The 14034-nt window shown below is 41.6% G+C and overlaps 1 protein-coding gene across 1 annotated transcript; it reads right to left on the bottom strand.

Moving 5' to 3' along the window:
- Window positions 1-202: 202 nt before the first annotated feature.
- Window positions 203-12783, bottom strand: LOC111707921 (uncharacterized). Its single transcript, XM_023481109.1, has 6 exons — window positions 12604-12783; window positions 10764-10818; window positions 1421-1509; window positions 1143-1304; window positions 551-608; window positions 203-418 (listed from the first exon to the last, which is right to left on the bottom strand). Exons 1-6 carry the CDS (start codon window positions 12632-12634, stop codon window positions 373-375), a joined length of 441 nt encoding a protein of 146 aa, XP_023336877.1. The 5' UTR covers window positions 12635-12783; the 3' UTR covers window positions 203-372.
- Window positions 12784-14034: the final 1251 nt, after the last annotated feature.

Raw genomic sequence — 14034 nt, forward strand, 5'->3', positions numbered from 1 at the left:
AAATATGTGAAGTACACCTGCAGTATGGAAACAGTACAACAAAATGGCCGTTTTACACTGTTTTCCAGTAAATTCCTCTCTATATATTCTATTCTCTATGATTACAAGTTATAATTAATTAAAGAGAAGCTTTTTAAATTGACAGCTTCTCTTTGTTTCCACATTTTTGTGTATCCATGCTCTTTAAAAGCTTGATATAAATTAGAATTTAAATCGAAAGCCTTATTTATATTGATACAATCGCCTACCACAGTGTTTGTTGGGATCTTACTAACAGAGGCTTCGATGATCAAGCTCAATTTTATTTTATTCTGTTTGGATTGTGAACAATTAGTTAACTGATGTATTTTTTTCCAATGTTTAAGACTTGTTTTACCTTGTATTGACCCCAGGAATTTTAGGGTGACCCCAAGTGTCTCTGTGTTAATATTTATCAAAAACTATTTCTTTTTTACAAAAACTGAAGATCGACATTTTTTATTGATAATCACAAGAAATGGTCAAAAATATTTTTTTCTAATTTAAACTAATTTAAATTTAGATGATATTCCTGATTGCTCTTCTGGCCTCAGCATTTTGCACTGCAGTGTGGACAATTGTTACCAGTCCTAGGCAATAATTGATGTAATTTGGATTTCTCAATGGTATCACATGAAATCATGTATTTTAAATTGTCTATTTTAATTGACGAATATTTAAAGGTATACAACATCATACCGTTAATTAAACAAATGTATCAAAAAATATTTTAGACGACTAAGAAATGCAATGTTTTGTATTTAACAGTATATGTAAACATTGCAAAACACTTCAAGGTTTGGAAACTTAAATTATTGGATACAAATATTGTGAGCAATACCATGACAATAAAGACCGAAAAGCCATAAACTAAAATCTTAAATAAAAAATTTTTTGAAAGGAATTCATGAGACTTTGACACAAACTCAATTATCTTATCGCTAAATCTTAGCAACCTTTTGGTAAACCTTTGATATTTCAAACTTAGATTATTTGATCTAACTATAATTATAGTTTGAAATATTTAAGTTTTACGAAATTGGGTTCTAAAAATATAGAGATTAAAAAAGAGTTTGTGGCAAAAAAACTCAATTCTTTTGTGAACAAAAAAATTTGATATCTACCTATTTGTGAAACATTACAAATATCAAAGTTGATATTGATTTTAAAATTGCTGATATTTATAAGGATTAGGTTATCAGGATGTAGGTTAGAATGTACATGAGGTATATTGGAAGCTACTACAGGTAGAGTAGAGGGTTCATGTACAGCTGCAGATATTTTATCTAAAATTAAATTCTTCATTCTTAGAAAATCAAATGCTTAAATAAACAATATAGATTTATAGAGAATTCTATAAAAATAAAAAATAAAATTTGAAATGACTGAAGAAATAAAATACCTTCTGCGCTTAGCAGAGCCGTGTTATTTTCTTTATTTTCAATATTATAATCACGGAGTGGAGATTTCTCATTTTCTAACTGAAGATACCTGAAGTGTAACTCTTAACACATTATTATTTGTTCAAATCAAATTTATGTAAAGAAGGTTAAAATTTTATTATGTTAAATGCATGCAAGATTTAAATTAATCCTTTGTAAATGCATCTTCTATATATATATATATATATATATATATATATATACTTTGCTTGTCTGTCTATCCTCTGTTCTTTGTCTCCTTCTCTTCATCTTCTGGAGGGTTTCTGAGGCTCCGCAACAGGTTGTCAGAATAATGGCAAGGGCCATTGCTGGTCCACCCTGCAAATATGCCATTACCATGACTGTTAGGTGAACCATCATCCTTATTGCCATAATCACCAACACCAAGGCGGCCAGGTAATCTCCATACTCGCGGATCGCTGTATCTATCCTGGATAAGATGTTCATCTCTTCATAGATCTTGGCCAACCCGGTCAAGTCATACCTGGTGATTGAATCACTCACCCCGGCCGTACATGAGTCAGTCTCTAGGCAACTCCCTATTGTCACTGATTTCAGCAAAGCCTGATGGTAAGCCGGATATTCCAGGATCTGCTCCCATTCTCTCTGCTCGGCCTCAGTATAGGGTCCACTAACGGTCATGTCAATATGGTTGATATCATTATCTGGCTCTAAAGATACTTGTTCAGGGGCGGCTACTGGTACCAGCGTTGGCGTAATTGCTACCCATGTATTATTAGCTACTCGAAGGGTAATTGGGAACTTCTTTGAACAGGGTAGCTGTGTGGCATGCTGCGTTCGCATTCTCGTAATCGGATCCACCCATACTTCTCCATTGGTATCCATCGGAATCTTGTCATGGCAGGTGGTTAGTTCAGCAATTGCACCTCGTTTCTGAACACACGAAAGTACGAATAGGACGTCTCCTCTTCGGTAAGCGTACTGTCCATTTGGTAAAACCCGTGGTGTATCATCTGAACCGGACACTGTCTGCTGACAAATAGAATACTTCAGCATATCCTGAACTGACTGCATCCTCCTCTCTAACCAGTACACTAGATAGTCCTCCCTCACTTGCTCCTGTACTGATAGATGTAAATCTGCTGGGTGTAGTGACGGCCAGTTGGCTGCATCTGCTAACTCCACCGCGAACAATTCCGGGTAGTTGGTAGATAACAACTTGACACTCCCGCATTCCTGGGGTGCTATCGTTACTCCTGTAATATATATTGAGCAAAATAGCCTTCTTTTCATCTACTAGGTAGGTCCCCATGGCATGCGTTCCTGTGAACACTTGTATCTTCTCCAATGTGCAGGTGGGAACATAATCAAAGATATATGTTCCATCTCCAGTCTCACAACCTCCTGAATTTAGTTTGCATGGCAGCTCCAGATGATCACTCTTACTTTCTACCATCTGACCTTGCGCCACAAAATCCTCGGATTCGACCAGTACTGAGTACTCTACCAGTTCCATCAGATCATCCACTAGGCCATTCGCAGTGCGCATGGTCTCACCCTTACAGCCCACCTTATCATCCGCTACCTTCAATTCTCCTGCTGCTGCTATTTGAACAAACGTAGTTTGATCGATAACCACGTTGAACAACTGGTTTGAACCTGGAGGTTGGAAATGCCTCTGGGTGCTAAGTACCCTGCACCAGTCTGTGGATACCAGTACGTCATGCTGAATGGTAGGAACCTTGGCCACCTTGAGGTGTGAAAAGGATCCACAATAGTATAGGAACCGGCTCTCCTTGATTCGGCATCTAAACCCCTTGAGACGGGTGACTGTCCTTGGTTGTACTAGGTACATCTTCTTGCTGGAGCTAGATTGTTCCGTAGCTGGACTGCATACGTTCACATCTACTCTTCTGATCTTAGACGGGTTTACACAATCAGTATAATCTAGCATGAACGATTTACATGCCAGTACTACCAAACCCAGAATCACAACGAACTGAGCTAGGTAGTTCATTTTGTTGCTTGAACTTAACTCGAAACACTGGCAGAAACAATCCTTGGCAAATCCTCTGACCCTTTTTCACCAGAAAGGGTGTGTCCGACCAATTCAACAACAATGCTTGTATTTCTCCTCGGTAGTCAGAATCCACTACACCACCTATCACCATCAGTCCTTGACTGGCCAGCCCATTCCGCGAAGCTAACTGTAGATAGTATCCGGCGGGTACTGCTATCCTCAGGTTCAGTGGTACTGGCGTGACTCTCCCCGGTCCGAGTTGCACATTGGCTGCTGCACTTAGGTCATACCCTGCGGCCCCGTCCGACTGCTGTACTGGCTGCTTGCTGCCCTTCTTGATTAAAACTTCTAACACCCTATTGGCTGACATCGTCGCCATCTCATCCCCTGACGAATCAGATGAGACTGCCAGCTGTCTGGCAGCTTCCAACAGCTTCCTGCGTCTTGTCATTGGCTTGTCACCCTCAGACTCTGGTCCCGGCACGGAAGGCTCACGCGTCCTCTTGGTGGGCCGGGTCTCCTCAGTCATTTCTGCCTCCGCAGGCAGGTCCCCCTCTGCCTGTACCTCCACTGCTGGTGCAGCGCTCTCCCCACTCTCCATTGGTTCTGGCTCTGGCGCTGCTTGTCCCTCATTGGGCGATATTACTTGATCAGTCACCTCCGTGGGTAACGGCATGGGTCTCACTTGCTCCTCTACTGGGTCCCTCCGGGCATCTGGAAGGTTCTGGATTTCTAGTCCTGCTCCACCGCCATAGACCGGTACTGCTAACTCCGGTCCTCGCCGACTACGCTCGGATATCTCCTCACCCTCCAAGTCATCCATGTCTGCATCTACCGTATCTCTCATCACGGTCCTGGCGTTGGCTTGGTACTTCTTCAGGCGGGTCACATGCACCCTCAATGTTTTCCCTTCTGTTCCTGATGGACAAATGTCTACTAATACCTCAGCTACACGCTGCACTACTCGAAACGGTCCACGCCAAGCATTCACCACCTTATCAGGTTTTCCAGGTACTGGTCTAGGACTACAGTACCAGACCAAACTGCCAGGTTCCCAATCCTCCTGGTTTCCAGCATACAGGTTTGAATTACGCCTGATCACTGCATCTCCATTCCGGCGTATGTAGGCATATACTTCCCGAGTCCTGTAAAGAACATCCTTCACAAACTCCTGGGTGTTTTCATACTTCTCTGCTGGATTCTCTAAAATCAGATCCAGTGGTAACCTGGCCTCTCTCCCAAATAATGCGTCATAGGGTGTCAACCCTGTACTGGTATGTTGTTTTGTGTTATAAGCAAAAACACAAACTTCCACTAGCTTGACCCAAGCTGGGTCATCTCTCTCTAGTAACACTCTCAGCATTTGACCCAATACGCGGTGGAACCTCTCCACCAGGTTGGACTGCGGGTTGTAGGTCAGGGTCATGGTCCGGTTGATCTGCAAATTGTCCATCAACTCAACCCATAGCTTGGAAGTAAACACCTTCCCTTGGTCAGAATGGATCTCTTCAGGACATCCATAGATAAATATAACACGGTCCAGCAGCGCTCGGGCCACTGTCTGAGTTTCCTTATTAGGGATGGGCACTGCTGTCACCCATCTTGTAAAATGATCCTCCACTGTAAGTATGTACCTCGGTCCCGACTGGCCATCTCCCAGGGGTCCAACCAAATCCACATACAACCTCTCAAATGGAAAACTAGCTATCCTAGGCTTATGTACTGTCTGGTGTATGTCCGTTTTCCTCTCCTTGGCTAAGCACTCACCACATTGTGCTATCCGGTTCTGGAAGTCCTTCCTTAATCCTGGGTAGTAAATGTACCTGTTGGCCCTCTCCAGGCTGGCTCTTACCCCAAAATGACCTGCACTCCTGTGTGCATGGATATAGTGGAATGCACTCTCCCTCAGGCTGATAGGAACTAATATCTTATTGACTGGTACTTCCACTCCTGGCTGAGTTGCTGGCAGTACTAAGATTCCCCTTCTGTCTAGCTTTACTGCACCAGCAATTTCCCTCCATCTCAAAAGCTCCTCACCTTTCCCCTTAATCTCCTCCTTGGGTGGTATCTTCCCTGCTCTGACCCATCCAGCCACTAACCTCAGATCTGGATCTTCCTTTTGAGCTTGTAATACCTCTTCCCTTGAGAACTCTTGAGGCTCTACAGCGGCCATCCTCTGCTCATCCTCCTCCTCCTGACTGGGATCAGGTAGATGATTGCTCCTAGATAATGCATCCGCGTTAAGGTTACTTCTTCCCGGCTTATGGATCACCCGGAACGAGTACTGCTGGAGTTCCTCTAACCAGCGGGCCAATAGTCCCTTAGGATTCTTCAGGGTCTTCAAATGCTTCAGGTATGAGGAATCCGTATATAATTCGAAGGGCGCAAACTTTAGGATGTGCTCATAGCGCCTAATACCAGCTATGGCCGCTGCCAACTCGCCCTTATTGCTCGGGTAGTTCCTCTCTCCTGAGGTCGTCTTCCTTCCCGTAGCCCCGATAAATCTCTCCACCCCATTTTGCTCCTGAGATAGCACTGCACTCAAGGCTGTCCCAGAAAAATCAGTAGTTAATCGGAATGGTGGTCCTCCTTCCTGGAACCGTGGATAGGCCCTCACTGGCCCACTCTTAAACGCCTGTTTTAACTTCCGGAAACTCTCATCCATCTCCTGGGTCCAAACAAACTCTCCCTTGTGACTTCTCTTCTCATTCAGGGGGGTAGCTAACTCCGCAAAATTCTTGATAAATGCCCGATAATAATTCAGAAATCCTATGGCTCTTCTTAGTTCAGTTACATTCTCTGGGACTGGCCATTCTAATATCCTGGACACATAGTCCGGTACCATTTAAATACCTTCTTGGGACACCCTGTGTCCTAAATACTCCACCTCTCTCTCAAAGAGGACAGTCTTGCCAGGGTTCAGCTTGATCCCTGTCTCTCTGTGCCGCTGTAAAACTTCTCTGAGTCTCTCCACATGCTGACCCTCCGTTTGTGTAGCCACTGCAATATCATCCAAATATGCATCCCCATCTTTCCGGTCTACTCCCTCATCCAGAACCTACTGTACAAATCGCGAATATACAGCCCCAGCTGAACACAGGCCAAATGGCATAACCAGGAATTGGTACAATCCCCAGGGAGTACTAAAAGCTGTGTACTCCTTAGACTCCTTTTCCATCGGGATTGTCCAGTATGCTGCTGAAGCATCCAAGGTACTGAAATACTTCTTACCAGCCATCTTATCCAGAGTCTCCTGTACACGAGGAAGGGGGTAACCATCACTCACCAAGCAATTATTCACCTGGCGAAAGTCCACAGCCCATCGCGTGCTTCCATCTTTCTTCTTCACCGCTACCAATGGACTACTCCAGGGGGAAGAAGAAGGTTCTATGATCCCCTGATCTAGCCATATGTCCAACTGCGCCCGTAGGTCAGCTTCATCTTTTGGGTTCAGGGGCCTTGGTGACTGTTTCACTGGCTTGGTTCCAGGCTTCATCCTCAGCCTGCACTCGGTCAACCCAGTTTGACCGAAAGGGCATTCCTCTGTTTTAAACACGTCCTCATACTCTGCTACCAACTCCTTGACTTCCTCCATCAGTTGAGGGTTGCTCTTCAGAACCTCCTTCTGTTCCAGTTTCAACTCCTTCCACAACTGCTCTCTCCTCTCCTGAGGGTTAAGTTTCTTCACTGCAGGAGCTGGAGGAGGTGTCCAAACTTCCTGATCCTCATCAGCTACCATTGCCTCATTTATGACTTGGCCATTTTTCAGCCTGATGGGCTGTGTTGACCTGTTACTAATAGCCAAACATCTCCCTGCTAGTGCTCCGGGTACCTGAAATATTTGGGATGAGATTTCTGCACTAGCAGTTCTTAATATTTTGGAAAGTTTCTCACCTTGATTCCAGGCTGGTTCTCCTCTCCAGCCCAACTCCATGGAGCAGATTCCAGGTATTCTGTCCTTGCCTAGCTTCACCTTGCTCTGGGGTGCTGCAACTTCGATCCTCACAGTCTCTCCAGGTTGAATCCAAGCATCCTCCAGGCTTTGGATCAGGCAATTGTTCAGAGATTTCCTCATCTGTTCCTTGCCCCCCTTTAACTCAGCCCCTTTGGATTCAACCCCCTTGGACTCACACCCCTTGGACTCCCCCCCCTTGAACTCAACCCTTCTTTTACATATAATAGGTAACAAATTATCCTGACTTCTGGGTTGTTGGGCTGCCAGGTCTTCCTGCATCTGGTTCACCATGTAGGTAGTCGCTCCACTGGGGTCCCGGACCCTTGGGTCCTCCCCACTGAAGTCCAGCATCAACTTGGCTCTGTTAAGGAACTCCGATCCCAAATTCACATGATGACTTAAGTTCTGGATCACCAAAGGTTTCACTCTGAACACCTTCTCATGTCCACGGATCTGGAGGGGCACCGGGGAACCTATCCCAGCTATCCTCAAGCTTCCCCTAGATGATGCCGTCCCAATCTTGAGCCCCGGGGGAGGGGGGTTCAGCTTCAACTTCAACATCTTGGCCAACCTCCCCGAAATGATCAACGGAGTGTGGACTTTGTTGCCCGAGTCCACCAATCCGCTCAACTCCCTCATCTCATGCCCAGCCATGATCCTCAGAGGGAGGTTGCACTTGAGTGGTTTCAGTGCAGAAATTATCTGGCCCCCCTGCACAGGGCCTTCTCTACTAAAAAAGACACGGCTTCCTCCTCCTCCCAGAGGTCTAGTTCTTCCTCTAGGGCATTGGTCTGCTGCTTGAGGCTACGGCACTCCTTGGCCAGGTGGCCAGGTTTCTGGCACATGAAACAACGCTTCTTCCTCGCGCCATTCTCTCTCCCCTTGGCCTCCGCTGATTTCCCTCGGGGTTTGTCCACAATCTCCTTCCCCTCCAGGGTCTTCTTGGCTCGACAGTCCTTGCGTAGATGTCCTCGTCTATGACATCTATAACACTCTCGCTCCTTCCCCTGTACTGCGTCGACCTCCATAGGAACCGGTCCCGTTGGTGCTTCCTCAGGTAGGTTTCCCATGGCTCTCCTGGCTGAACTGACTGTAATAAGTCCATCTGCCGACGCACTCTCTCCGTAACCGCCATTGTAGGCGTCACGCTCCGCTGCAGTGGCTTCCAGCACTGCTACGCGGAGCGCGGTCTCATCCTTGGGGTTAGCTCTCCGTACTTGGCGGCGTACTGAATGGTTACACAGGCCCCAGATAACGTGGAGCATCAACGTATTGAAAGAGCGTTCGCTAGGCCCAAAGGCAAGCTTATAAAGTGCAAACTTATTCGTTAGGTATGACTGCACATCTTGATTCTTCCCCTGGAAGTAGCTCTGGAACTCTGAGCGCACCAGCATACTTTCTGAATCCGGGCAAAACAGCTCCCGGATGACGTCTGAGAACTGCTCGTAGGTCCCGTTCCGGTAACACTCATCCACGGTAGTATTATCTCTTATTCTGCTTACTGCTTTCCCGGCCAGGCTCTCTAACAAGATCGTCTTCTTGAAATTGTCACCTTGCACCACTGCAGTTCTACACAGCAAGAATTTCTGGACGGCAACTTCATGGTCACGAAATAGGGAATGCCCATCATCAAAGAACTTTGGAACACTCCTTAATATGGCCTCTCTCAGCTTGTAGTCCTCTCCATCTGGGGGTAGGGGAACCGCTTCCGGTCCCGGCACAGGGGCACGCCTACGAACCGCTTCCAGCTCTTGCTGCAAACGCTGGATTTCTTCCTGCTGGCGCTGTAATACTTCAGCTAGCTGTGGTCCTTCCATGCTTCTTTCTTGGTTCCTGGGTCTCTTCGGGTTCAGTTACTGGATTTTCTCTTTACAGTTCTTCCAGTCTACTTTATATCCACACCGATACTGCCATCATGTAAGGAATCACACACTTCCCTCTATCTAACACAGGAACAGTCCCTTTACTAACCAATCAGAAATGCAAGACCAATCTGAACTCCAGTTCTAGCCTACTCTGGTTCAGGCAAACACTCTATAGATCAAAATCTGGTAGCGTACAAATACAAAGTTGGAATCAATTGAGTATCTGCCTCTACTCTAATATAGACAAACAGCCACTCTAGCCAGGATTTCTCTCTCTATCAATATGAGTCTTGGATAGTATTACTCTACTAGCTCTACGCCTATCAACCAGGAATATATGATACTAACTAACTATTTATTTGATAAAAGCACACAGTTATATACAGGTTACCCCTGTTTGCATATTACAATATTATGAAACATATATTTATTTACTTACATACTAAAATATCGTGTATAACTAAAAATCAGTGTAAAACCTTAAGCAAGAAGAATGTCCCCTGTAAGTAAGCATGAGTGCAGGCGGGTTTAAAGTCCCAGGTGACTTGCTACGTGACTTTAGCATGATACGTGACTTTAGACTGCTACGTGACTTATCATATTTGAATCCAAGGCCCCTCTCAGAATCATGAGTCCGCATAATGACCCTATATACTGATACTCTACAGTTTGTATACAATAAACGTCAAAACGGCCGAACCGATCGGTCCCAAATTTTGTGTGGTACCTTACATATCCTCAGAGTAGGTTGATAGATGATCAAAATTTTAAAATTTTGCCTCAAACAAAATTTGTTTTGTATTAAATTTTTAAAATCCACGAAATTTTTTATAAAATCCGCAAAATATTTTTTGTTTTTGTTTTACAGCATATACAAAGAGAAAATGTTAACATTTGAAATAGAAGATGGGTGCGAAGCGACCTTAAAGCCAAGTTGTCTAAAATTATAAATGTTTTTGCCAAAAAAATGTTCTGATTGAAGGAAACAAGCTTTTTCAAATGTATTTCATACAAGATTAAAAACTTTAATTTTCTAGCATTATAAAAGTTTTCCCGATCAAATCCTTAAAAGTTTGATAAAACTTTAGTTGTAATTAAATTTTTTATAAATACTATTAATTCAAAAAATTCAAAAAATTCAAAAAAGAGAATAAAAAAATTAAAAGTTTGAAGTTATATACAATGTTAATCAACTAAAAAATCAGAAAAAAAGGTTTTCTAAAAAATGAATTAGAGTATTAAAATTGGAAAGAACTACAAACAGCTATTTGTAATTAAAAGAGAAAAAATGTAAAAAATCTGTAGTTATTCTCAAATACATTTTTGTGCAAACTGAAAATAAGAAACAATTAACTTGAATATTAAAATTATTCCCACGCTAAAGATAAGAAATGGAGTATCTCGTGCAGCTTTCAAATCTAATATAAAACACTGCAGTGTGGTGTGCACTGTGCACTGCCATAACTCAAAATGTAAATATTTACAAAATCAAAGCATCCTACCTTGATTTTGTCTTTATTGCATTATCAATTAAAAATACCACCATTAACAAAATAACTAAAACAGAAAAAGTTAAAATTAATTTAATTATAATGTTTTAATTTAATCCTTTTGGTTCCTTCAATTTTAAATTTTTTTTTTGAGATCTAGATATTTATTATAGATAAAATTGATAAGAAAAAGAATCACCGCAAAATTAGTTCCGATAGTTTCTTTCAGGGATAGAAATGGAAACATCACACTTTCCACTATTAGCCCATCTGTTTCAGGATTATGTAGTAAAAATGACAAAAAAAGCATTTTAAAATTTCGAAGAGCGGGGGGATATAGGAAATTTTAGATTTTTCAATTATTCCCGCGCTTGCTCCCTGGCCCTCATATAAACTAAAGATTTTGTCAAAAGAAAAACGCTAATTTGGCAAAATGTGTAAAATATGAAACCTAATGATTTATAAGAAAAGATATATAAGGAGATAAAATGCAAAAGGCATGTTTTTACAATTGTTACAAGATTAAACCAGGGAAAGTAAGTTTTTCTTTTGTAAAAAAACTTTAATTCTAATCTAACAACTATTTTAAAGCAGGCCCATGTTAAAACCAGCTCTTTTCAAAGAATGTATTTTACTCCCAAATTAGAATCAATGGAAATAAAAACCCTCGATATTAAACCCCTAGAGATTAAACCCCTCGAGATTAAACCCCTCGAGATTAAACCCCCTTGAGATTAAACCCCTCGAGATTAAACCCCGCGAGATTAAACCCCTCGAGATTAAACCTCCTTGAGATCAAACCCCTCGAGATTAAACCCCACGAGATTAAACCCCTCAAGATTAAACCCCTCAAGATTAAACTCCTGGAGATTAAACTCCTCGAGATTAAAGCCCCTTGAGATTAAACCCCTCGAGATTAAACCCCACGAGATTAAACCCCTCGAGATTAAACCCCTCGAGATTTAACCCCCTCAAGATTATACCCCCTTGAAATTAAACCCCATCAAGATTATACCCCCTCGAGATTAAACCCCTCAAGATTAAACCTCCTCAAGACTAAACCCTTCGAGATTAGACCCCTCGAGATTAAACCCCCTCGAGTTTAAACCCCTCGATATTATACCCCCTCTATATTAAATCCCCATGAGATTATTCACCCTCGAGAAATTAAACCCCTTTAGATTAAACCCCCTTAAGATTAAACCCCCTTGAGATTAAACCCCTTAAGATTAGACCCCACGAGATTAAACCCCTAGAGATTACACCCCTAGAGATTAAACTGCTTGAGATTAAACCCCTCGAGATTAAACCCCTCGAGATTATACCCCCTCCATATTAAAACCCCTTGAGACAAAACCCCTAGAGATTAAACTGCTTGAGATTAAACCCCTCGAGATTAAACCCCTCGAGATTATATCCCCTCTATATTAAAACCCCTTAAGATTAAACACCCTCGAGATTAAACCCCCTCGAGAATAAACCCCCTTGAGACCCCATTGAGATTGAAACCCCTTTAGATTTAACCCCCTTGAGATTAAACCCTTTGAGATTAAATCACCTTAAGATTAAACCCCCTTGAGATTATACCCCTTGAGATTAATCCACCTCGAGATTAAACCCCCTTGAGATTAAACCCCTTGAGATTAAACCCCCTTGAGATTAAACCCCTTGAGATTAAACCCCCTTGAGAAATTAAACCCCTCGAGATTATACCCCCTTGAGAATAAACCCCCTTGAGATTAAACCCCTTGAGATTAAACCCCTTGAGATTAAAACCCCCTTGAGATTAAACCCCCTGAGATTATACCCCATTGAGAAAGCCCCGTGCAGAGGAGTAAATGATACATTTTACCTGCATTGTAAATTCTTGTTTTTGTAAACATTTTCAATCTGAAAATTTATGTTTCAGAATATTTTTTTAAAAATGTTAGAACATATTGGTTAACATAAGATAATCCTTCTCCTTCAATGCATTCAATCAAATTAAATTATCTACATACTTCATGGGGACTGTAAGCGTAATTTCAACACTTCATAAAAAGATGGAAATACATAATTCACGACGGTACCCTTGCACCCTTTTTCTAGTCACTAATGTGGAAGTTGTCAATTTCCCTTTAAGGTTTCCTGCAGTAGAAATAAGCAAGTCATTCTTATACTTATAGAGAACCCCCAACAATTGTAAAAAATCTTTTTTAAAAATTATAAAAATAGATATATTAATGCTTTCTCAGAGAAGAGGAAGTTGGAATTAGGATTATAGACCCTTTAATGGTCTAATGTAACAATTCAGCAAACTTGGAACAATGGACCACCCATCCTGTAGTCGTGTGTAGCTGCTGAAAAAAATGTAGAGCTGCTTTCTTACTAACTATTCAACCTAGAATGTGAATTAATTAAATATTTTTGCATGACCCAAGTCAATATAACAATCAAGCTTCCTTCAAAAATAATTAGAAAAGTTAAATGGAACGATTAACTTTTAAATCTTTTACAATTTTAAAGGCCAAAGTGGTAAACAAATTGTTACTATTCATCCATTATATCTTTCTCCCAAAATTGGTTTAAAAGTAAAAGAAATGTATTTGGAAACATTTCATGATTTTGTAAATCATTAGAATTTTTATTTTCATTAGATTATTTTCAAATGAATTTTAACAGGATTCTAGAAAACAAACATTAAAATGCCATTCCGTGGATTTTTAGATTGTAGAAGATTCTAGATTGTAGAATATTCATAATATTTTTGAAAGCAATTTTGCTTATTAGTGATTCAACTACTCTTCTTGAGCTTGAACCCATGCACAAAAAAAATACATTTGTGGGCTATCCATCAACTTCTCACCATTCATTAAATTTGGCCAGGGGTGTGTATTTTCTCGAAAACTTATTTTCTTCCCCCCATTTGAAAAAAAAATTTTCCCCAGAATTTGCTACACGGAGGCGAATTTTTTAAAGGGTTTTGGTTTTGGGAAAAGAATTGGTTTTTAGTAGAAAATCAATATAAATGTTTGGGTAGCAAGCACAGACTACACAGACTTCTTATACACTCTACCTGGATAGGCTGAGCAGGCCTATAGTGTCCCAGCACGCCATGCTACGGTTCCATGTAATGTTTTTTGACTGACATGTAACGGCAACTTGTTGCATTCAGGGGTTAAGTTTTACAAATTTTAAAGAAATACTCCAATTTTAAACATAAAACATAACCTTTTTGAATATTGTCTATTTTTAAAGAGTTTGCATTTCCTATTCACAGGATCCTGACTGGTCGTGTACAGTA

This window comes from Eurytemora carolleeae, unplaced genomic scaffold (genome assembly GCF_000591075.1).
Source record: "Eurytemora carolleeae unplaced genomic scaffold, Eaff_2.0 scaffold761, whole genome shotgun sequence".
Classification (NCBI taxonomy): Eukaryota; Metazoa; Arthropoda; class Copepoda; order Calanoida; family Temoridae; genus Eurytemora; species Eurytemora carolleeae.